Raw genomic sequence first — 25,531 nt, forward strand, 5'->3', positions numbered from 1 at the left:
GAGACCTATGTTAGAGCCGCAAGAGTTTAGATTGCTGCAGCGAGCCAGAGTGTAGCAGTATTAACCAACAGTAATCAACAGTGGCGATAAACTCATTCGAAAGTAGCCCTATATGTAGCCAGTGCGCGCGCCGCTACCTGCCGCTCTACTTGATAAATTGAGACTTATGTTAGAGCCGCAAGAGTTCAGATCGCTGCAGCGAGCGAGGGTGTAGCAGTAAAAAACGATAGTCAACCGGTCGATGAACTAATTTACTAGTAGCCATATATGTATCCAGTGCGCGCGCCGCTGCTTGCCGCGCTACTTGATAAATTGAGACCTATGTTAGAGCCGCAAGAGTTTAGATTGCCGCAGCGAGCCAGGGTGTAGCAGTAAAGAACGATAGTCAACAGGTCGATGAACTAATTCACTAGTAGCCCTATATGTAGCCTGTGCACGCGCCGTTGCCTCTCGCGTTACTTGATAAGTTGAGACCTATGCTTGAGCCGCTAGAGTTCAGATTGCTCCAGCGAGCCAGGGTGTAGCAGTAAAGCACGATGGTCAAGAGGTCGATGAACTAATTTACTAGTAGCCCTATATGTATCCAGTGCGCGCTCCGCTGCCTCTCGCGTTACTTGATAAACTGAGTCCTATGCTCGAGCCACAAGAGTTTAGATTGCTGCAGCGAGCGAGGGTGTAGCAGTAAAGAGCGATATTCAACATAGCGGATAACTAATTCGCAAGTAGCCCTTATGTACCCATTGCGCGCGCCGTTGCCTCCCGCGCTACTTGATAAATTGAGACCTTTGTTAGAGCCGCAAGAGTTCAGATTGCTGCACCGAGCCAGGGTGTAGCAGTAAAGAACGATAGTCAACAGGTCGATGAACTAATTCACTACTAGCCCTATAATATGTAGCCTGTGCGCGCGCCGCTGCCTCCTGCGCTGCTTGATAAATTGAGACCTATGCTCGAGCCACAAGAGTTCAGATTGCTGCAGCGAGCCAGGGTGTAGCAGTAAAGAACGATAGTCAACAGGTCGATGAACTAATTCACTAGTAGCCCTATATGTAGCCTGTGCGCGCGCTGTTGCCTCTCGCGTTACTTGATAAGTTGACGGCTTCTACAGCGAGCGAGAGTAGCAGTAATGATAGTCAACAGGATGACGAACTTGTCACATGTATGATTTGTCAGACCATTCAAGGCCGCGCTACAAAGTGACCCGACTAATTCAAACGCATGGTCCGACCATTGAGCCCGACGATGTGAGTATGGCGAGAAATTTAAAGCAAGAGTCATAATAATAATATATGGTACGTGTGTATAAACGCTGTGTAGTAAGCTACTGTAAATTCAACTAATGGTCGTATGAATACTGATTCATGGCAACGCGGATTGAATTCGGGAACGTGTTTATGGCAAAGTACATTTTTGATTTAAAAAGATACACTGAATCTTTAACCTTGATACTGTATGAGCACTAATGACTCTACCAGTGATAATTTCACTACTATGACAACAAAGTACCAGGCAAACATACATTAGAAAGATATGATTGTAATAAAGTAGATGGCACATAGTGTGCGAAAGAGACAACTTTTGAACAAAACCCTTGTGTAAAAACGAGACAAAATATACGAAAAACTTCAAGCGAGAAAATGACAAAATTTGTGGGTATACCGAAAACTCCTCAGCATTTATGAGCTCCTAGTACTGTATTCCACAATGTAAAGCCTTTTTACGTCATTCAGACTAAAAATAACAAAATAAGTTTTGTCTCTTTCTTCAAAGTTATTTTCATTATTGTTATATCTTTCTATTTCGTGCGAGCCTAGTACTTCGTTATCACGTTTTAGCAGTGTGGTGTACCTAGAAAAGCTTTTGTGCTAGGAGGCTATTCAGTCTCGTGGCATTGGACTGTGACGTCAAAATTTTCTGATAACTTGTGAAGGCCACATTATGATAAGTTTCGAAAGCAGGTATAAGATATTTTTGCGGGCTGCTTTCCGCGTTGCCTTGTGTAATAATACCTAAATAAAATAGTGAGGACTGTCATGTATAAAAGCTAAGGGCAACATACGGCGCCTTTTGCTGCGGTTCCAAAGTGTAAGACTGCATTGATTCAGCCAGAATGTGTGTAAAAAGTAAAGCTACTGTCTGTAACACGGCTCTAGCACAATATTGGTATGCGATGTCCATTTTATTAGCTCAATAATTAAACATTTTTATTAACTAACCATCATCATCGTCTCCGAAGAATCCATTCGTGTCAAAAAGTCAATTAATTAAAATTATCTTTATTTATATACGTCACTAGTTGTACGCTAAACGTATGTCTCTTTAGTTCTAGACTTTTACCAAAGCCTGGAAGTCTGATTGATGATTTTGTATATACTAAGGCTCCTGTACATAAGAAAATTTATAATAATGTGTCAAAAATTATATTATGTATTGATTGGACTGAAAAATAATTGTGTAAAGTATGCAATTAAAATTGTCTCATAGGTCTGACCAAAATAAATGGGAAATTGTATATTATACAACTAACACAACTAATTATAGAATTGATGTTTAGGGAAAAATGTGTGCAACAGTTTAGATATGTTTGAGTTTTAATGAAATACATTTGGATCATTGCAATATAATCTCAAACTTCTTGATTTGTATAACGTAAGTTAGAAATATGTCCATGCTAATGTTATGCATAAATGTAATTCAAAAATATAGTGTAAATTTACAATATTTAAATAAAATAATTATGATAATTTATTGTAATCGGACGCTAAATAAATGGATTATATAAATACTATAGTTTAATTTAAACAAGTATAATGGGAATAAATATTTTATTGAAATTACGAATGTAGGATTACAAAAAATAAATAGAATCTTAGCGAGGAAAACTTATTTTATAAAATTTGTATTGATTATAATATAATAATCGATCGTGTGTAACGTACAATATAATACTTTACTCTTATCTAGCGAAAATAAATGTAGCGAAATGCAATAGAATTTGTAACGTCAAACGTGATGAAGTTAAAATAGGGTGCTTCGGATCTCTCTGCTCGGCCAGAGAAAAGGAATTCTAACCCTCGCGCGGTCCCATGCTGCGGCTACTCGAGTAGCGAGCTGGGCGTGCGCGGGGCCGCTTCGCTTCGAAGACGGCCACAGACCCGCGACACGACACGCGTACTTGCATTTGCACTAAAACCTAGTTTATTGTAAAATACACGTTAGTTCACTCAGTCAAATGTTTGGAAATTAAGGCAAGCGAGTGCTAGAGCGATAGGAGCGATACGACGCGCCGCTAGACTGTACTACGCATCTTTTATTTTTATGTTGGTCACTTTTAAAACAACTGTCTACATTTTTGGAGGTTTGTTTTAAATTTCTTCAGTAAATCTACCGAAATGTCAAAAAAGATGCAATAGTTAGGCGGTCGAGCGGCAGGAAAGTGGGGGTGATGAAGTCACAGAGTAAAAGTCGTATGTGAGTGGTTGTGGTTTAATGTGGCTGTGTGGCTTTAGTTCTGGAAGAGCGTGCGCGTGAAGTCGATGTAGTCGAGCGCGTTGGGGATGGGGCGCTCCGTCTTGGGCTCCACGTAGGGCTTCATGCGCGCCACGCAGTAGTCCGCCATCTCTTTCGTGAGGTTCTGTGGAACAAACATTAAATTATTATTAGTTTTATAGATGCTACTCAATGGAAAGAACTCGGAAACTGGTGATTCTCAACCTAGAAGACTTTAATCTGTAGGCTTCAACTGCATAATGCAATTGATAATGAAAAATCGTTTATTCCCGATGTCCCCCACTATTTGTCCACCACTGGTGGACATCGAGAAAAAAAGTTGCAATGTCCACCAGTGGGGGACAGCGCTACTGAAATCTTCCCGTTGGGCCCTACTGGTGGACACTGAGAAGAAATGAGTTGCTCTGTCTCTCAGTGGTGGACATCGAAACCAAAAAAGTTTCGTTGTCCCCCACTATTTGTTTTGTTTTCGTGATAATAATCACGAAAACAAAATATTTTTTTTTAATTCGTATCAAATATAATTCTCAGTTTTTTAACATCCCACCTTTCCTATTTATGTAAACTTTTTCAATTTGTCGTGAACTAGATCCTGCAATTTCCGACATTATTACAGATAATAAGTGCAAAATAGTAACATTACCGACACAATAATTTCTGATAACATGAACATTGTGGGTACTTGGAAAATTAAAAATGACATAACCGTTCCGATTGACGCACACTTCCTAGGGGTATTTCTATCCATTTATTCAGTATAAATTAAGGATTGTTTTAAACTATAATAAAAATGCTTTAAAAATGTATGTATTATAATTATTAGTATTTAATAAAGATTTACTTAAAATGTTTGTATTCATGAACACAAATATAATAGTGGAGGACAACGGAACTTTTTTGGTTTCGATGTCCACCACTGAGGGACAGAGCAACTCATTTCTTCTCAGTGTCCACCAGTAGGGCCCAACGGGAAGATTTCAGTAGCGCTGTCCCCCACTGGTGGACATTGCAACTTTTTTTCTCGATGTCCACCAGTGGTGGACAAATAGTGGGGGACATCGGGAATAAACGAAAAATCACATCAGAAGAAGGACTTCCTATGGCGTCGGCCATTATAACAACCACGTATGGGCCCTGTTAACAACAATGTAAATATTCGTAAATAATGTTGGAATAACGGCCGATGAGGCAGCAATGTTCTAGAGTGGAGGTCGGGTACCAGAAAACCCAGCGTGGAACGTCCACCCTGAAGGTGGACCTACGACCTCAAAGGTAGCAGAAAGGCGCTGGACGCAGGTAGCTACCAACCGGGCAACATGGGGCCTATGTTCAGTAGTGCACGTTCTATGGTTAAGATGGAGCGATGACATCGTAAAGGTAGCAGGAAGGCGCTGGATACGTCGACCTACGGGTCGCTACCAATCGGGCAACACGAGGCCTATGTTCATCAGTGGACGTTCTATGGCTGAGATGATGATGATGATGAATGTTGGAATGGCAGGTCAGTGTACGCACCGCATAGAGCTCGTCCTTGGTGACGTAGGCGCGGTCCTGGTGCGCGGTGATGGCGCGGAAGGCGTTCTCGATCTCCTCGGAGGAGTGCACGTTCTATGGCTGAGATGATGATGATGATGATGAATGTTGGAATGGCAGGTCAGTGTACGCACCGCATAGAGCTCGTCCTTGGTGACGTAGGCGCGGTCCTGGTGCGCGGTGATGGCGCGGAAGGCGTTCTCGATCTCCTCGGAGGAGTGCACGTTCTCCGTCTCCTTGCTGATCATGAACGCCATGTACTCCTGCAGCGACACCTGACCGTCGCGGTTCGGGTCAACCACGTCTGCGGATAATACAAGTGTGTGTGTTATTTACTTGTCAATATATTCAATTTATATACTACAGTTTGTAGCAATAAGATCAACTTTTTCACCGACTTCAAAAAAAGGAGGAGGTTCGAGGTTCTCAATCGAGTGTATTTTATTTTTGTATCTATATTACCGCAAACTCCGTTAATGAGGGCTATCGTTTTTATACTTAACAGTTGGCACCCCTGGCGATTGACAGGACCTTACTCTACAGTGGCGCCATCTTGATGAGTGCAAATGCGATAGTCCTCCTACCACTTTAGCGCTCACCAATCGGCGCCACTGTCTTCGCTACTAGCAAGTGACAGGACCTTACTCTACAGTGGCGCCAACTGGTGAGCGCTAAAACGATAGCCCTCATTATGAACCTATTTTCATAATCAAGCATGTACTAAACAGTAAACGAAGATCTAAGCCCTCAGGATGTAAGACAACGATACCGCTACGCTATCTATTGGGTACAAATAGATGCGGGATTCGGAGGGAGGTATCAGTCGCGGGACTAGTACAGCCGTTCAGCTAAATGAATAAAAACAGTAGACGATACTAACTACACGTCTACAGCTGTCATGATATCTGTCTATTCGAAAGATCTCCACTGCTATAACCATCTATGATATTTAAACTTGAGGTTTTCTCTTCATGAGTACTTCATGGTCATGGTCATCATGGTCACTAAAAACAAAGCACCACTCACTGAGTATAGCCTCGAACTCGGGGTCTGGCTGGCCCTCCTCGACCATGGGCAGGTCGTAGCCGAGCGCGCGGAGGCACGACTTGAACTCGTGGTGGTTGAGGCGCCCCGAGCGGTCCTTGTCGAAGTGCTTGAACATCATCGAGAACTCCTTCAGCGCGTCCTCGCTCACACCTGAGGGGAACGGAAATTGGTGTTAGTGGATGTTACTATAAAAGGTAAAGTGCATCATCATCATCATTAAATTATTTAGTCTACACTGCAGGAGAACAATCTTAGAGAGTTGTTCTTCTGATTTGATGGCTAGAATTCACCAAAGGCAAATTGAGGATTTGGCGTACACTTCGCACGTTGGCTAGATATTTAATTTTAAATTTCAAGATGTCATAAAGTCATAAAATTCTTACAGGAATCATTGACACGTTAGTCCAGGGGTCTCCAAACTTTAATTTAAAGCCTTGGGTTCATAATAACTTTTTCGGTATGTTGCAAGGGCCATAACAATTTTATTTTTTCTGCCCACCTATGCAAACATAGGCTTAGGCCCAGTTTTTTGATTCGTAGTTAAAATAACCAATAGTCAAATTTGACAGATGTCAAATGACAAGTGGTTAAATATCAGAAAAAAATGTTTTTCGTACAACGGTTAACTTGACTTTTAGTACATTTTTTAAGTAATTGTTTACATTTTGTTAATATTTAACCATTAGTAGCAAAATTTAACAATTAGTTATTTTAACTATGAATCAAAAAACTGGGCCTTAGTCTTAAGCTGTCGCGGGCCGGATTGATGGCAGTGGCGGGCCGGATATGGCCCGCGGGCCGTAGTTTGGAGACCCCTGCGTTAGTCAATTGACATGCCTTTTATGACTTCGTCGGTTTGCGAACACATTCGACTATACTACAAAAAAATATCATACAGCAAATGAGACTTTTTAGAGCTAGATTGAAGTATATCTCAAGAAGTTGTGTCTTGAAATAATTGGCAAATTGTTCCATTGCTGTGTTCCATCAGTGCATACGTACCCGAGTGGTTCCTGGCCTGTATCTGCTGCTCGAGGTTGTGCTGCATGCGCATGGACAGCTGGTCGAGCTGGTCCCACTGCTGGGCCAGGCCCACCGTGCTGTGCTCCGTGTAGCGGTTGTCCAGGATCAGGTGCTCCTCCAGCGCCGCTCCTGAGGTCATAGTAATAAAGTTTAGTTTATCATGTCAGCCAATGGCAGTACATTTCGACGTAATTGTCCAACAAGGAATATTATACACCAAACACTTGTATACGTCAAAACTGTAGTTTCTATTCCATAACTGTGCATTTTAATGAACGTTACACCGGGCACCGCGTCTGCCCGTTAGATTCAAAGGCACTGTAACGTCAACGGACGGTGTGTTGCGGTGACGGCTTATTCCACTATTCCCCGTTAACGCCGATTGGAGCTTATAAATAGGGAATAAAATCCTAAGGCTTTGCGAACACGTTTTGTTTAAAGGAAAACATAACAGGACTTTTTCCATCTCTCGTTCCCACCGTTGCAACTCTTGTGTAGCATGTATCTACAGCTTGACCGCCAATAAAAACCCAACCACTGAAGGTCAAGTTTGGTCAAAGGAAACCACGGTAAAAAGTAATATAACGCGTGTGCCAGTAAAGTAATTTGGACAACATAACGCAGGCCTTACCGAGTTCTTCGAGACGGCGCAGGTCGGCGCGGCGCGCGCGCACCTCTTGCGCGCGCGTGCGAAGCGTGGCCAGCTGTGCTTCCAGCGACCCCGTGCCTTCCATCATGGATGTGCTGCAGAAGCAATATCAAGGGTCAACTTCACTTCAAATACGTTGCAGCCAACATTAAGAGCTCTTTCAAATTAGGCGTTGAGCTTAGCGTATGTCGTCCGTTTTTTTAAGATTATTAGCAATTTGTATTACACAAATTACTAAGTTCCGTCAGCCCCCCGTGTTAAGCTAAATAAGCTTGTGTTACGAGTGGGCTCACCACAAAAGTCGAGCGGCGGTGGCATTCGAACCCGCGTTCCTCGGATTCCGAGTCGGCCAGTCCGACCACTTCACCGTTGGGCTATTGTGGCTATAATTGCAGGACCGCACACGAAAAGTTGCGTGAAAAATGCCTTGGAATAAAAATTACAACCATCAACAGTAAGTGTGCGCTCTTGCACGACTAACGCCCTGCTCAAAACGTCTAATTTGAAAGAGCCCTTACGCACGGTAATACTATCTATACAGTATTCCAACTCGGCCATATTTTTGAAATAAATGTCAACAGCCGCGCGGTACCTCACCGTATGACAACATGAAATAGGGCTGCCCACCTGCAGACCCTATTTTCATTACATCTGCCTACTTAGAATTTCTATCTAGTTTTGTGAATGTATTTTGCGATTGTAATTTTTATTTTTATTTTGGAAAAGAAAATACTTCATGTATTTCATTCATTCATCACCTATTTCATAGGTTAAAAATACATGTTGTCTTGTCATAAGTAGATTTAATTAAAAAAATATATTTGTGTTAAGATCTAATAAATTTGCGAACGTAAAATGTATGTGCCTCGACTGAGGTGTACAAAATGCTTTATTATTATACAGGGAGTTAGGTAAATGGGTTTATAAGCGGACACTAGCCCATGTTAGCATGTGCATATAAATGGTATGGTGAAGTCAGAACATTGATATCATCATTTTAATAATTTTAATTTTTATACAAATCTGATTTTATAAATTTTCTATGTATGAAAATTAAAAAATAAATAAAAAGATATCACTGACTTACCATACCATTTACATGCATAAATGTTAACATGGGCTAGTCTCGGCTTATAAACCCATTTACCTAACACCCTGTATAAATAGGTACTTGTAATTATTTTTATAAAAAAACACTTACTGTTTAAAAAACAACCCGTCGTCCGTTTATTACTGTGGCACATTCGCGACACCCCCGACTTTTGCATGTCGAGCGCATACCGAGATTTGAATTTCGAAGGAAAGGTCGCATTTCGTCCGTTTATATGAAGTTACAATACTGTATGATAGTATTACCGTGCCTTACGGGTACTGGTCAAGGTCACTTCAAAAACTTTTGCGGCTGGGCCCTATGCAGCCTCGTAGGCCTCATCACCTTGAGCTTAGTTTGTTATGGAAACAGCAAATTGAATTTGAGAATACATTCACACAGAAAACGAAATTGTTTCCCAATTGTAACTATTACGGCCACTAATCACTCTTAAAAGTGAGGTATAAAAAACTGGTTAATTTAAGAATGTACAAATAGAAATCTGGGCAGCTTTAAACACAATATTTTTTAAAAGTTCGGTTCTGAATCGTGTGTCTGGTAAGTTTTAGTGAAATTAGTATAATTAACAAAACTAAAGCACTCACATTAAGTTAGCTTAGTAGTAGTTGTATTCAGAAATTAATATTTTGTGGTAGAATTCGGAGGCAATTTTAGTTAATTAATGCTGCATTGAAGAGAACATCTAGGACGTACGATGTGCTTACAACAAATATTGTTTCGGCATAAACGAAGTTTATTTTTTGTCGTAGAAACAACTTTGTCATGCCAAAACGAAGCTTTTTACAAGCTTTTTAGTACAAGTAACACTCGACATTCTGTACTTTACCCGTCCCAGCCTAGAAGTCGGTACCTGTATACCAAGCATCAATTCAAATATTTATCAATGTTTTTAAAATTGTTAGATTCAATATGACTTAACTTTAATGTTATTCATAGATCATTTTAATGAAGAGATGATGATACGTAGTTGGTCCAATTGATATAACATCGAGTACCTCCTCTTTAATCATTACTCTGATTGGTCCATTGATGCATCAGTGACGAGAGTTGCTATAACTCATTAGAGAGTTGGAACTGGTCCAAAGTCCAAGTTAGGTTGTCCTAACTTCAATACAATACACTACAGACAATAACTCGCGGTTCTGTTTCATTGAGCTTCGGTGGACACCGTCAAGTTTTAGTGGGTATACCCGCCCTTGTGGCGAGGAGTCCCACATAACCCACTGGTCGTCCCCATCTGTAAGCGGGGTAAATAATTTCCCGACGCAAAAAGGGGATCAGCTGCAAAATTATCTGACCTAATGCCCAAAGCATTTCCCGTTGTAAAAGCAATGAGTTTGAACTGGGTAGCTACTTCGTCGCAAGGGTATACTATCGGTACGTACCGGGTCTCTGTGAGCCACTGGTGGAAGGCGTTGGCGTGCTTGGCGAACTCCTTACGAAGCTTGTCGTTCTCATCCTGCCGCTGCGCTTCCTTTGTCAATTCTACGTCGCGCTCGGCTACGGGAAACAAGTTTTTATTTATTAAAGAATAGCGCTCGTAATAGATATCACAGTAACTTTGAATGAGGGTTTTCGCGATTGAAAAATCCGCCAGATGGCAATACGTAGACGGGAGGTCCAAATGCTGCATGATTGGTTATTTTTGACATGACATTGACAGATATGTCAAAATCCACCAATCATGCAGCATTTGGACCTCCCGACTACGTATTGCCATCTGGCGGATTTATCAATCGCGAAAACCCTCATTGATTGAAGTTCGATTAGAAGAAAACGTACCAATAGACTGACTGGCAGAATTTAACCAGTTGAACAAAGTGAATGTGGTACAGTTAGCGTCAAATAGTTCGTCGTGACGCCCAAAATGGCCAATAAGTTGATAATACAACCTATTCCAATTGTAACAAAGACATACTGCAAACTTATTGGTTACTTTGGGTGTCACGAACTATTTCACGCTGACTGTACATCAGTGTGGAAGACAAGTAAAATTTAAATTCAAGAAAAGTTTCATGCTAATTATTTGATCATTGACGATTCGTTTCAGGCGATAACTTGCAATGTTAGATCCAGCTTTAAGATACTCGTACTTTTACTAAAGCCTGGTCCGTGAGCACGTAGAATCCCGTCCAATGACCCATCCCTATCGCTCGCGCGTAATTATGTTGCTGTCGCGCTCGCACACTCACTGCGGGCGCCCGTCGCACAGTCGCGACAGCAACATAATTACGCGCGTGCGATAGGGATGGGTAGCTAGGGGTCATTGGACGGGATTCTACGTGCTCACGGACCAGGCTTTAGACCGAACACAATACGTATGGCCCGGTAAAGGGGGCGTGTCAGTGGGCGTGGCTTACCGATGATCTTGCGCAGGTTGCGCCAGGTTTCCTCGAGCGCTTCCATGGTGAACCAGGTGTAGGGGTTGGCGCCCACGTTGAACGACTTGATCTGCGCGTCCAGCGCTGCAAGCGCCTCGAAGTCGCTTTGCGCTGATGATAGCGACGCCTGGGGAAGAGACAAATGGTAAGTAAAGGCTGCTGGTACACTAGTCATGTTTCAAGTATGCTAAAGATGATTAAATTAAGATCCGCTCTAGAAGACCAACAAAGAAATCCATTATCTATATTAGTCCAGTCAATAAAGCATTATAGATGGAAATCCGTGGAACACAATTTTTGACTTCGGGACTTTATTTAGACTAGTTAGGAGGTGAACATAGCAAAAGTCCCCGCCCTTAGCCCTTGAGCCGGCGGGGAGAGGGGGGTTTAAAGGTACCACTTTTCGGTTTTTCGCTTAATCCTCGGAAACTATGCGTCCTAGTGACATGGCTACTATGAACCAAAAAAAGCTTATTCAATTTGTTACAGGTGAGACAGTCAAGTTTTTGTATATCTTGTATAGTTTTCGCGGCATCTGCTCTAGAAGGTCTGTAATATTGGAAATTTTAAATTTGTCTTACATGTTCCCATCAGAAGAAAATCGACTTAATAAACATTAAGCAAACATTATAGACATGCGGGAGCATGTTAAGCCAAGTTCCAGGGAGGGGACTGCATCGTGCGTATATTTAGACGAACTAATTGGAGCCACTTTTGACTCCTCATCACTCAAAAAGTACTGTGCATTAAGACTTCAAATTTGGCTCATGTGTTGAGACTTGCAAGATAAACATCAGCTTCAAATTTCATAAATATACCTCAAACGGTTCTTTAGGTATTGACGTCTAAAAATCTACATGGCTGACCTATAAGACCAAATTCTAACCACTTCCAGATGACCTTGAAGGTTCAAATTTGGCATCCAGAAAGGTAGTTGTGTAAATACAAAGGAACAAATAAAAAACCAGTAAATTTTAACATTTCACAGGTGATAGATAGATTTTAGTGTCCTAAATGTCGAATTTTGAACGTCAATACCTAAATAACCGTTTGAGGTATATTTATTAAATTTGAAGCTGATGTTTATCTTGCAAGTCTCAACACATGAGCCTAATTTGAAGTGTTAATGCACAGTGCTTTTTGAGTGATGAGGAGTCAAAAGTGGCTCCAATTAGTTCGTCTAAATATACGCACGATGCAGTCCCCTCCCTGGAACTAGGCTTAACATGCTCCCGCATGTCTATAATGTTTGCTTAATGTTGATTTAGTCGATTTTCTCCTGATGGGAACATGTAAGACAAAATAAAAATTTTCTATATTACAGACCTTCTAGAGCAGATGCCGCGAAAACTATACAAGATATACAAAAACTTGACTGTCTCACCTGTAGCAAATTGAATAAGCTTTTTTTGGTTCATAGTAGCCATGTCACTAGGACGCATAGTTTCCGAGGATTAAGCGAAAAACCGAAAAGTGGTACCTTTAAACCCCCCTCTCCCCGCCGGCTCAAGGGCTAAGGGCGGGGACTTTTACTATGTTCTCCTCCTAACTAGTCTAAATAAAGTCCTGAGGTCAGAAATTGTGTTCCAGGGATTTCTCTCTACACCGTCGTTAAAGCATTCATTGACTGGACTATATAAATAAAAATGAATTGATGTTCGTTAGTCTGATTAAAACTCGAGAACGGCTAGGCCGATTGAGCTGATTTTGGTTTTAAAATGTTTGTCGTAGTCCAGGGTAGGTCTAAACGGTGAGCAAATACGCGCGCGATATTGTTTTTCTGTGACAGACAAAATTCCACGCGGGCGAAGCCGCGGGCGGAAAGCTAGTAATTCATAAATTCAAACTACAGGTTAAGAAAATTCTTATGAAAAATGGATACTATAAAGTAAACGATTATTTAAATGACAAAAGTGCGTGGACTTTACCCGCTTAGCTCGCACTTATTACGTGTCATGTAAACTATAAATTACTGTATTAGATTAAAAAAGAGGCTGACAAAGGTGACAGATTCTTCCGCCACTCGGCAAAAGTCCATATGTTGTCCCGAAGTGGTGGTAGGGCAAGCTATATTTGGGACGTGTACTATAGTAGGGCCTATGTACTGAATAAACTATTTCAATTCATTTAATTATGATACCTATTTAAAGTAGGTCCTTTACAAAAACAGGTAGGGTTCGTAGACCGAAAACTGCTAGGTCAAATATTTTTCTTAAGGATTTTCATGAGGTAACTAATGAATGATCTAAGAAAATAACGTGAAATAAACTATTGATTGATTGTGTACCTGGAATTGTGCGTGCGCGTCTTTGAGCGCGCGGATCTCCTCGATGGAGTTGCAGCGCACCGGGTCCGTCAGGTCCTCCTCCGCGTTCTCGAACCACGAGTTGAACGCCGACGCCTGCCGATCAATATATTCATTAGTGTCTGTTTAGTTTACACAAAAGTTATTCTTTCCACGATTTTAACGCATACCCCCTTATTAATAAAAAGTTACACCTAGAATGAACTTTGGATTAAAATGTCATTTCCACACTAAATAACAATTTAAGCCAGAGTTCAACTAGGCTGTAACTTTTATTAATAAGGGGGATAGAGCGCCACAGTTCAACAAAGCAACGCTGCTTTCTCCAACGTCGCAGCGTTAGTAAATAGTATGTCAGTCTTTGAAATGACGACAGCTTCAAAGACGTCGTCTACACCCCGCCCAGTCTCCCTGTCTCTATGAGAATTACGGAGCGTCACCGCTCAGTCGTCGCAGCGTCCACACAATGCTCGTGTGATACAGTCAGCGTCCAATAGTTCGTGACACCCAAAATAGCCAAACAGTTCGTCACAACTTTGTCATTGGACGCGCGACCTGTCATTGGCCTTTGATCGCGCTGGCGATGGCGATCGGCACGCGTTGGTGTGGTTGAAGCTTTACAATGAGGGCTATCGTTTTAGCGCTCACCAGTTAGCGCCACTGTAGAGTAAGGTCCTGTCACTTGCTAGTAGCGAAGACAGTGGCACCAACTAGTGAGTGCTAAAGTGGTAGGAGGACTATGCATTTGCACTCATCAAGATGGCGCCACTGTAGAGTAAGGTCCTGTCAATCGTCAGGGGTGCCAACTGTTAAGTATAAAAACGATAGCCCTCATTGTAAATAGAATGACACACAATGCTCGTGTGATAGTCAGGCTGACTTGACGCTGACTCAGTCAGCTGATAGTACGTGACACTCACTCAAAGTTGCCAAAAAGTTCGCAACACGTCATTGTTACAACTGAATTATTAAGGTTGTGTTGTCATCTTTTTTACCACTGGGATCACGAACTATTTGGCGCTAACTGACTGTATCTACACAGATTTTTTTATTTTAGGAATTACAAACAAATATGTTACAGAAGTGAACCGTACCTTCTTGGCGAAGGTGAGGTAGAGCTCCTCGATCTGGCGGAACTGGTCCTGCAGCTGCAGCAGACGCTGCTTGCGCGCGGCCGAGTCGGCCAGCAGCCGCTGCCAGCGCGCGATGACGTCACCGTGCCGCTTCACTATGGCCGCCGTCTCGCCGTGACGCGCCTCTACCAGCTGCTCCTTGAGCGCCGTGATGTTCTGGATGCCCTCGTGCTCGAAGGCTGCGAGACCTGCGTGGCAAATAAATATGCATTAGACATACATCTAAAACCTGTGTAATTAAAATAAAATAAATACGGGTTGATATAGCCACGAAGTTAAGAACTGTGTTTGGTAAGGAAATAGTTAAGTCACAAGTACGCACGCACGTTGAATTTGTAAGTCGCAAAAAGAAGATTAATATAACTTAGAAGAATTGAGTAAAGTGATTTTTAAAAATCTATTTGCAAAAATTAAATGAGTAGGTAGACAGATTTGTATTATCTGATCCTTTGAAAGACAAATTGATTAACAGATGACGTAATGTCCTAGGAGCCCTGTGCACGTAAGGATCAAGGGAGGCCCTTCTTATCTGGAGAAAGTCCTTTTAAGAGAATAGAGGGGGCCTATATCTTGGTAAAACATGTTGTATCACCTGTTAAAACTGTAAGACCAAATCATGTTGCTCTGTAATATGTTTTCACACATGTTTATGTAAATAAATATCTTTATCGCTGGGCCCTGGGCACGTGCCCAGAGTGCCCAGTGAGAAAGAGGACTGACTAGGACTCACTGGTAATCCAACACGAAAACAATACAATAACAGGGCAAAACAAAAAAATCACTAATATTAAATCTGCGCACGATTTGCAGAGGTGGAAATGCTCTCTTTAGCAAAATTTTAACAAAGATTCAGCATAAAAAACTTGAGGTTTTCTTGGAATGACCACTACATTTTCGGCAGCTGTCTCCTTGTCGGCGATTCACGACTCCACCACGTCCGCCTTCCACAGAAACTGAAGGTAGGCTGTTGTCCACCAGAGCCGCCTTGCGACCTAAGCCAGTGAGTTCCTTACCAGCATCGAAGCTGTCCTGCTTGGTAGCTAGGCCAGTGACTCTTTTTTTCCTGTGTACCCTTGGCTGTTCCCTTGATGGTACAGTGTGAGTTCCTTACCCGCATCGAAGGTGTCCTGCTTGGTGAGCAGCGTCTGCACGGTGGACAGGTCGCGGCCGAACTCGTCGGAGCGCACGTGCGTCTCCTTGTCCGCGATCCACGACTCCACCACGTCCGCCTTCCAGAGAAGCTGCAGGTAGGCCGAGTTGTCCACTAGAGCCGCCTTGCGACGTGCAGCTAGGCCAATGACCCTTTTTTCCTGTGTACCCTTGGTTCCCTTGATGGTACAGTGTGAGTTCCTTACCCGCATCGAAGGTGTCCTGCTTGGTGAGCAGCGTCTGCACGGTGGACAGGTCGCGGCCGAACTCGTCGGAGCGCACGTGCGTCTCTTTGTCCGCAATCCACGACTCCACCACGTCCACCTTCCACAGAAGCTGAAGGTAGACTGAGTTGTCCACCAGAGCCGCCTAGCGACCTAAGCCAGTGAGTTCCTTACCCGCATCGAAGGTGTCCTGCTTGGTAGCTAGGCCAGTGACTCTTTTTTTCCTGTGTACCCTTGGTTGTTCCCTTAATGGTACAGTGTGAGTTCCTTACCCGCATCGAAGGTGTCCTGCTTGGTAGCTAGGCCAGTGACCCTTTTTTCCTGTGTACCCTTGGTTGTTCCCTTGATGGTACAGTGTGATTTCCTTACCCGCATCGAAGGTGTCCTGCTTGGTGAGCAGCGTCTGCACGGTGGACAGGTCGCGGCCGAACTCGTCGGAGCGCACGTGCGTCTCCTTGTCCGCGATCCACGACTCCACCACGTCCGCCTTCCAGAGGAGTTGCAGGTAGGCCGAGTTGTCTACTAACGCCGCCTTGCGACGTGCTGCGAGGCCGGTGAGTTTCTCCAGTTTAGCCTGGCGAATGAATTATGATTGTGAGATTTGCTGGCGTAAAAATAGACACATATTTAGTAATTTACAATGAAAAGGTGAATTGGCAACAACTTTTTACAGCTTAGGACCCATACACATCAACTATCACATTTTTTCAGAAGCCGTGCATGTCGACGCGAGTTTAAATGCGCTGCTAAATTAGATTTATAGTACAATTCAGAAAGTACTACTTGGACCAATTCGCTTTTTTCTGCAATAGTAGTAAAAGTTGAATAACCTCTTTATTTCTTTCATTTTGGATATCCTTTTATTTTGGACCAATTACGAATTGGACCAAAAGCGAATTGGCCCAATAGCGAATTGGACCAATCGCGAATTGGATTAATCGCGAATTAGACAAATAGCGAAATGGACCAATCGCGAATTTGTGATTTTTTCACGATTGGACCAATTGCGAATTGGACCAATCGCGCCTAAACGAACATTTGCACCGGCTTATGAAAAAACTCGGTGTGCATCAACAATGTACTCAACATCCGTCGATCCTGGTTTTTTTTTTTATTACCATCATGCTGCGGTGTGCTCGTTGGGTACTATGGACATTGTATCGAACATTCGGCTCGGCGTCGGCGGCCAGCTCGGCCACGCGCTCGCCGCGGCCGGCCAGCTCGGCCTCGAGCCTCGTGTTACCTGCAGGCCGTGCATGCGGTGCTGCAGCGCCTCGGAGTGCAGGTTGCCGGCGGCCAGCAGGCGCTCGGCGTCGGCGGCCAGCTCGGCCACGCGCTCGCCGCGGCCGGCCAGCTCGGCCTCGAGCCTCGTGTTACCTGCAGGCCGTGCATGCGGTGCTGCAGCGCCTCGGAGTGCAGGTTGCCGGCGGCCAGCAGGCGCTCGGCGTCGGCGGCCAGCTCGGCCACGCGCTCGCCGCGGCCGGCCAGCTCGGCCTCGAGCCTCGTGTTACCTGCAGGCCGTGCATGCGGTGCTGCAGCGCCTCGGAGTGCAGGTTGCCGGCGGCCAGCAGGCGCTCGGCGTCGGCGGCCAGCTCGGCCACGCGCTCGCCGCGGCCGGCCAGCTCGGCCTCGAGCCTCGTGTTACCTGCAGGCCGTGCATGCGGTGCTGCAGCGCCTCGGAGTGCAGGTTGCCGGCGGCCAGCAGGCGCTCGGCGTCGGCGGCCAGCTCGGCCACGCGCTCGCCGCGGCCGGCCAGCTCGGCCTCGAGCCTCGTGTTACCTGCAGGCCGTGCATGCGGTGCTGCAGCGCCTCGGAGTGCAGGTTGCCGGCGGCCAGCAGGCGCTCGGCGTCGGCGGCCAGCTCGGCCACGCGCTCGCCGCGGCCGGCCAGCTCGGCCTCGAGCCTCGTGTTACCTGCAGGCCGTGCATGCGGTGCTGCAGCGCCTCGGAGTGCAGGTTGCCGGCGGCCAGCAGGCGCTCGGCGTCGGCGGCCAGCTCGGCCACGCGCTCGCCGCGGCCGGCCAGCTCGGCCTCGAGCCTCGTGTTACCTGCAGGCCGTGCATGCGGTGCTGCAGCGCCTCGGAGTGCAGGTTGCCGGCGGCCAGCAGGCGCTCGGCGTCGGCGGCCAGCTCGGCCACGCGCTCGCCGCGGCCGGCCAGCTCGGCCTCGAGCCTCGTGTTACCTGCAGGCCGTGCATGCGGTGCTGCAGCGCCTCGGAGTGCAGGTTGCCGGCGGCCAGCAGGCGCTCGGCGTCGGCGGCCAGCTCGGCCACGCGCTCGCCGCGGCCGGCCAGCTCGGCCTCGAGCCTCGTGTTACCTGCAGGCCGTGCATGCGGTGCTGCAGCGCCTCGGAGTGCAGGTTGCCGGCGGCCAGCAGGCGCTCGGCGTCGGCGGCCAGCTCGGCCACGCGCTCGCCGCGGCCGGCCAGCTCGGCCTCGAGCCTCGTGTTACCTGCAGGCCGTGCATGCGGTGCTGCAGCGCCTCGGAGTGCAGGTTGCCGGCGGCCAGCAGGCGCTCGGCGTCGGCGGCCAGCTCGGCCACGCGCTCGCCGCGCCCGGCCAGCTCGGCCTCGAGGGCCTCGTGCTTCTTCAGCAGGCCCTGCACGGCCGCCATGCTGTCGCCGCACTCGCTCGCCACCACCAGCTGCTGCTTCTCGCTGACACAGACAGAATTATTAAAACTTCCGCCACTTCTTCTCAGCACCAACCCATGTTGTCCCGAAGTGGAGGTAGGGCAAGCGATATTTGGGACGTGTAAGTGCCCTGTAAAGGGGCTATGTACTGAATAAACTATTTGAATTTGAAAAAGATGACGTTACACAGCCGACGCACTACGGGGTTATTCCGAAAATGTTATTCAAAGTTTCCAGTATTGCCATCCCTCTCACCCAAAGCGAGATGCGAGCATGAGTGACGGTGACCGATACAGGCAAAGCGAGATGCCAGTATGAGTGACGGCTACAGATAAACCCGAAACGAAAACAGATAGGCCCGTAAATGGCGTTTCGGAGTAGCCCTGCTGTCCTTGCTGCTCGGCGAGCTTGAGCCTCAGTTCTAGTATACACAAACAACGCCCGGCCCGGACTCACTACTTGGAACATTGACACCTTCAACTTCCTCCTAGGAATACATGAGTCTCTTCCAGTTTCCCAGAACACTTAAGTTAGCCCTTAAACGACCATAAGAAAAGGGTGTAAGGTTGAATTTATGGTAGTACTATATTCCCATAGCCTTATTAAGGGAGACTCGGTGCGGTGTGGTCGCGGCGCGGCGTCCTGCATATAAAAATCAATGATATGCCAGACGGTGCGTTCCGGCGCCGCACCGCAGGTACACCCCGCACTTCGATTGAACGAGCACCATGTGTACAGTGATGCGGCAAAACGTTTGTTACGCACCGCGCGTCATAAAGATACTAACCTGATCCAGGCTTCCTCCTCGTCCAGCTTGGCCAGAAACTGCTGGTAGGCCAGCGACTGCTGCAGCTTGGCGCCTCTCTCTGTAGCCAAGGCTTGCAGCTCGTCCCAGGCTAAGGCCAGCGCCTTGAGCCGCTGCTCGATCTCAGGCACGCCGAGGTTGGACACGTCCATGAGCTTTTCGCCGGCCTCCTGCACGTAGAATAAATAGTAGTAGTATCTATACTAATATTATAAATGCGAAAGTAACTCTGTCTTTCTGTCTGTCACGCTTTCACGCCTAAACCACTGAAGTAATTTTGATGAAATTTGGCATAGAGTTTGAGTCCCGGGAAAGGACATAGGATAGTTTTTATCCCGGTTTTTGAAACAGGGACGCGCGCGATAAGGTTTTTCTGTGATAGACAAAATTCCACGCGGGCGAAGCCGCAGGCGGAAAACTAGTATGTAATGAAAGCGCCGGTAGGGTAAAAAGATTGAGGCATGTAGAGGCTCCTTAAGAGCAAAATATTTGACGATTTGTAAGTACTATTTAAATAGTCTATACAAAGAAAGAAATTTTGAATTTGACTTTGAAAATTAGTGTATTTTTCATTAATTACATCAGCATGCGAAATTTCATATTTGACACAAATGTTTCTCGCTTGGTAAGCTCGGCGCCGGATCGCCCGTCAGCACCCGACACAATCACAAGGCCTGCTGAAATTAGCAGTGCATGTGAATGTATGAAAACAACCACACGGCAACTTCCATTAATTTAATGATGCTCATAAGAAGGCTCAAGGTCACCCAAAGAACTTATGATCGGAGTTTAGGCCCCCCACTAGGTGGACCGACGAACTGGTGAAGGTCGCGGGAGGTGCTTGGATACGGGCGGCGCAGGACCGTTCGTTGTAAAAATCCTTGGCCCCACCTTTGTCCAGCAGTGGACGTCATGTGGCTGAAACGACGATGATTTCGCCTGCTAATGATGTTAATTACTCCATTACCTGCACGCCCTGGATGGCGGGCTCGTGGCTGGCCAACTCGGCCTCGAGGCGCTTGTGCTTCTTGAGCAGGTTCTGAACGCCGGTCAGGTCACGGCCGTAGTCGTCTGATGCGACCAGAAGTTTCTTTTCCCTGTGATAATGTAATTAAACATATAATAAGTTATAAGGTCATATTCTAAGTCATTGACTGCTTGAAAGTGATTCAAAATCAAAATCAAAATCAAAAGTATTTATTCAGTTTAGACCACAAGTGGCACTTATGAACGTCAAAATTATTATAGAAAATAATAAAAAAGATAAGTTAGCCCTTATGGGGCACTTTACATGTCTCCTTATCTTTTGGGCCCTACCAGCGCTTCGAGACAAACATATGGCAAGTGCTGAGAAGAAACGCCGGAACAAACTCAGTCACCACTAATTGCCGGGAAATATCTAACGCTAAGAATAACTAATAAGATTTTGTCAACTAAAAGCACTCCTCGACAACATTACAGATTTCAATTTCTCCTATTTTCTTCTGATTAATTTCGTGTTGAATCCAACGACAATTTTGTTTTTGCCTTCCAATGAACTTGGCCTATCCTGGCCACACACACAGAAGGTACAGCAGATGGAATAGTTCCATGTGTGACTTTGATGTTTAAGAAGGAAGATAAAGGGTCATCTAAATTAACAATCATTATTATAATAAGCAATTTGAATTTGAACGAAACACACATTCAAGAAGTCCATTTTTTTATAATGATTTTTAGGCCAAGATTTATGATTTATCAACTTTTCGATATCGTACACATATTATTTTGAAAATTCGACGACCAGGAAATCTGAGACAGACTATCTTGGCGCCTTAGAGAGAGGAGGACCGACCCCAAATGAAATGGGAAAGGTACAGAAGAAGATAATTTTTAAAAGCCATTATCTTTATTCATAATACACACATAGTACAATGGGGCAAAAAGGTTCTGGAGTGGAGGCCACGAACCGGAAAATGCAGCGTGGGACGTTCACCCACAAGGTGGACCGACGACCTCATGAAGGTAGCAAGAAGGCGCTGGATGCAGGCCGCTACCAACCGGGCGATGTGGAAGTCATTGGGGGAGGCTTATGATCAGCAGCGGATGTCCTGTGGCTGAAATGATGATGATGATGACTATCTTCATGCAGGTGTACTGGTTTTTAAACCTTTGTTTGTCACCTGTCATCCGCTTTGCAATGGAGGGAAGTCGAACCTTAATTTCGAACTCCTATGTTTTTCTGATTAATTTCGTTGCGGGTCCAATGACAGTTTTACTTTCCTCCGGGACAAACTTGACCTTCATTGGTTAAGTTAGGTTAGGCGGTCAAGCTGTAGATCAGTCTTTCCCAAAGTGGGCGATAACGCCCACTTGTGGGCGCTGCAGGCTTAAAGGGAAAGGGGGGCGGTAAGAGACCCAGAAAGAAAATCGGGACGTTGTGTAGAGACTTGGGAGGCGTCATCTACTAGGAGGACTCTTAATCATCGACTGAGCTCGACTCTTGACTACAAAAATGGGGGGCGCTAAAAAATAATTTATTCTCAAAGTGGGCAGTAGACTAAATAAGTTTGGGAACCACTGCTGTAGATCCTGGCTACACAGGAGTTGCAGTGGTGGGAACGAGAGGTGGGAATAGTCCTGAAGGTGTACTGACTTGATCCAGGACTCCTCATCAGCAATGTCCCGGAAGAACTGGTGCAGCGTGTTGGCCTCGTGCAGCTGTCTTGGCGCTTTAGAGAGATGAGGACTTATCCCAAATGAAATGGAAAAAGTCACAGAAGAAGATAATTTTAAAAAGTCCCTATGTTCGTGCTTGTACTGACTTGATCCAGGACTCCTCGTCAGCGATGTCTCTGAAGAACTGGTGCAGCGTGTTGGCCTCGTGCAGCTGTCTTGGCGCTTTAGAGAGAGGAGGACCGACCCCTAATGACATCGGAAAGTTACAAAAGAAAATAATTTTCTAAAGTCTCTTTTGTGCAAGGGTACTGACTTGATCCAGGACTCCTCGTCAGCGATGTCTCTGAAGAACTGGTGCAGCGTGTTGGCCTCGTGCAGCTGTCTTGGCGCTTTAGAGAGATGAGGACTTATCCCAAATAAAAAGGAAAAAGGTTCAAAAGATGATTTTAAAAACCACTATCTTTGTGTACTGACTTGATCCAGGACTCCTCGTCAGCAATGTCTCTAAAGAACTGGTGCAGCGTGTTGGCCTCGTGCAGCTTTCTTGGCTTTAGAGAGATGAGGACCGACCCCTAATGACATCGGAAAGTTACAAAAGAAAATAATTTTCTAAAGTCTCTTTTGTGCATGTGTACTGACTTGATCTAGGACTCCTCATCAGCAATGTCTCTGAAGAACTGGTGCAGCGTGTTGGCCTCGTGCAGCTGTCTTGGCGCTTTAGAGAGATGAGGACCTACCCCAAATGAATGGGAAAGTTACAGAAGAAGATAATTTTCTACAAAAGATGATTTCAAAGCCACTATCTTTGTGTACTGACTTGATCCAGGACTCCTCGTCAGCGATGTCTCTGAAGAACTGGTGCAGCGTGTTGGCCTCGTGCAGCTGTCTTGACGCTTTAGGACCTACCCCAAATGAATGGGAAAGTTACAGAAGAAGACAACTTTAAAAACCACTATCTTTGTGTACTGACTTGATCCAGGACTCCTCATCAGCAATGTCTCTAAAGTACTGGTGCAGCGTGTTGGCCTCGTGCAGCTGTCTTGACGCTTTAGGACCTACCCCAAATGAATGGGAAAGTTACAGAAGAAGATAACTTTAAAAACCACTATCTTTGTGTACTGACTTGATCCAGGACTCCTCGTCAGCAATGTCTCTAAAGTACTGGTGCAGCGTGTTGGCCTCGTGCAGCTGTCTTGACGCTTTAGGACCTACCCCAAATGAATGGGAAAGTTACAGAAGAAGATAACTTTAAAAACCACTATCTTTGTGTACTGACTTGATCCAGGACTCCTCGTCAGCAATGTCTCTAAAGTACTGGTGCAGCGTGGTGGCCTCGTGCAGCTGTCTTGACGCTTTAGGACCTACCCCAAATGAATGGGAAAGTTACAGAAGAAGATAATTTTCTACAAAAGATGATTTCAAAACCACTATATTTGTGTACTGACTTGATCCAGGACTCCTCATCAGCGATGTCCCGGAAGAACTGGTGCAGCGTGGTGGCCTCGTGCAGCTGTCTTGGCGCTTTAGAGAGAGGAGGACCGACCCCTAATGACATCGGAAAGTTACAAAAGAAAATAAATTTCTAAAGTCTCTTTGGTGCATGTGTACTGACTTGATCCAGGACTCCTCGTCAGCGATGTCTCTAAAGAACTGGTGCAGCGTGTTGGCCTCGTGCAGCTGTCTTGGCGCTTTAGAGAGAGGAGGACCGACCCCTAATGACATCGGAAAGTTACAAAAGAAAATAATTTTCTAAAGTCTCTTTTGTGCATGTGTACTGACTTGATCCAGGACTCCTCGTCAGCAATGTCTCTAAAGAACTGGTGCAGCGTGTTTGCCTCGTGCAGCTGTCTTGGCGCTTTAGAGAGATGAGGACCGACCCCTAATGACATCGGAAAGTTACAAAAGAAAATAATTTTCTAAAGTCTCTTTTGTGCATGTGTACTGACTTGATCCAGGACTCCTCGTCAGCAATGTCTCTAAAGAACTGGTGCAGCGTGTTTGCCTCGTGCAGACGCGCGCGGCGGTGCGCGGCCAGGCTGCGCACGCGCTCGAAGCGCTCGTTGATGGCCGAGCGCCGCGCGCCGATGCCCGCGCTGTCGAACTGACCGCTTGAGACCAGAGCGTCCGCTTGCGCGTTCATGTCTGGTGGGGAAATAGGTTTAGTCTATAGAACGTGTGTGATCACTGCTGCATCTTATGTAGTTGAAATACGTTCTATTTTGTACAAATGTATGGTCTAATAAAAGGATCCGCCAGCGCGGCTTAATATAATAATTGTTTTTATTTTCTGCGGCCCGCTTTTATCTCATAATCTATCCGAGTGGCCCCTGGTCACATTAAGTCTGTGCATCCCTGATCTAATGTAATGTCCACTGTACAAACGACAAAATTTTTGTTGAAAAATAGACCCAATTACCTACATAGTTATTATATTGCTGATAATTTGTGACACTTATCAACAACAGCTCATTTAGTTCATTTTTGAGTCGTAATTATTACAGGAATAATTCTACAGTACAAATAAAACTAAATGTTAAATAACATACCTTGGATTCTATCCTCATGAGCCTGAATGTCAGCCTCAACCAGTTGGTGTTTCTTCATGAGATTCTGAACTGATGCCAAATCCTTGCCGGAGTCTTCCGATGTCAATAAGCTTTCAACCTAAGGATATGATATTTTTAAGTACGAGTACTGAATCAACATTATTGTATAGTTTTTGAAATTTTAGGAGACAAAAGATGTTAACTTTATGAAATGGAAAAAATACTATAGCAATATGTTAAGCACAATGTACTCGTGCTAATCACAAATCATGTAGTCTAAAGGCCTTATTCATTGGGACGCCATAGCATCCCCACCGGTTGCGCCACATTTGTGGCTGCGGCGGTCGGTAACAAATTGATTGTGCAACCAAGCTAGGAGATACTCTTCATATAACTGTATGCATTTTGCTGGTGGCACGAACTATGGCGCCTAATCCCGTTACGCGGGGTCGGCTTTCCCAACCATGCGCCGCCATTTGATTCTATCTTGAACTGTGGCGCCACCACGGTGTTCTAATGTTATAGAACCCTAAGGTCACAAGAGATAGCGTACCTCTCCGAGCCAGAAGTCGAGGTCCTTGACGGCGGCGATGTAGGTGCGCTGCTTGTTGGCCTCCTTCAGCTTCAGCGACTTCTCCGTCGTCTTCTGCGTCAGGAACTCCCACTGGTCCGCGATGGACGCCAGGCGAGCCTGCCGACACATAAAATTTTTGTTACTCTCTAATCTATTTAAATAAATTTAAAATTATTACAAGTACTATACCTATAACACGGTTCACAAAATGTAATCAAACAAATGAAATAAAACTGTTACTTAAAAGTTGGTAAAG

General features: G+C 45.2%; 1 protein-coding gene across 1 annotated transcript in view; it reads right to left on the bottom strand.

The window, feature by feature from the left end:
* Positions 1-3,499: 3,499 nt before the first annotated feature.
* The window catches only part of LOC135079541 (spectrin alpha chain), a 74,704-nt gene continuing 52,672 nt past the window's right edge, over positions 3,500-25,531 (bottom strand). Inside the window, exons 30-45 of the mRNA XM_063974196.1 lie at positions 25,255-25,392; positions 24,702-24,819; positions 24,102-24,297; positions 20,465-20,594; positions 19,480-19,667; positions 18,512-18,716; positions 16,432-16,636; positions 14,651-14,877; positions 13,539-13,652; positions 11,231-11,378; positions 10,256-10,370; positions 7,742-7,854; positions 7,090-7,239; positions 6,067-6,237; positions 5,175-5,344; positions 3,500-3,631 (exon numbers count right to left, since the gene is read on the bottom strand). Of these exons, the coding sequence (XP_063830266.1) occupies positions 3,503-3,631; positions 5,175-5,344; positions 6,067-6,237; positions 7,090-7,239; positions 7,742-7,854; positions 10,256-10,370; positions 11,231-11,378; positions 13,539-13,652; positions 14,651-14,877; positions 16,432-16,636; positions 18,512-18,716; positions 19,480-19,667; positions 20,465-20,594; positions 24,102-24,297; positions 24,702-24,819; positions 25,255-25,392 (2,517 nt within the window). The 3' untranslated portion in view covers positions 3,500-3,502. The remainder of the gene's footprint in view (positions 3,632-5,174; positions 5,345-6,066; positions 6,238-7,089; positions 7,240-7,741; positions 7,855-10,255; positions 10,371-11,230; positions 11,379-13,538; positions 13,653-14,650; positions 14,878-16,431; positions 16,637-18,511; positions 18,717-19,479; positions 19,668-20,464; positions 20,595-24,101; positions 24,298-24,701; positions 24,820-25,254; positions 25,393-25,531) is intronic.

This window comes from Ostrinia nubilalis, chromosome 2 (assembly GCF_963855985.1).
Source record: "Ostrinia nubilalis chromosome 2, ilOstNubi1.1, whole genome shotgun sequence".
NCBI classification, from domain to species: Eukaryota; Metazoa; Arthropoda; class Insecta; order Lepidoptera; family Crambidae; genus Ostrinia; species Ostrinia nubilalis.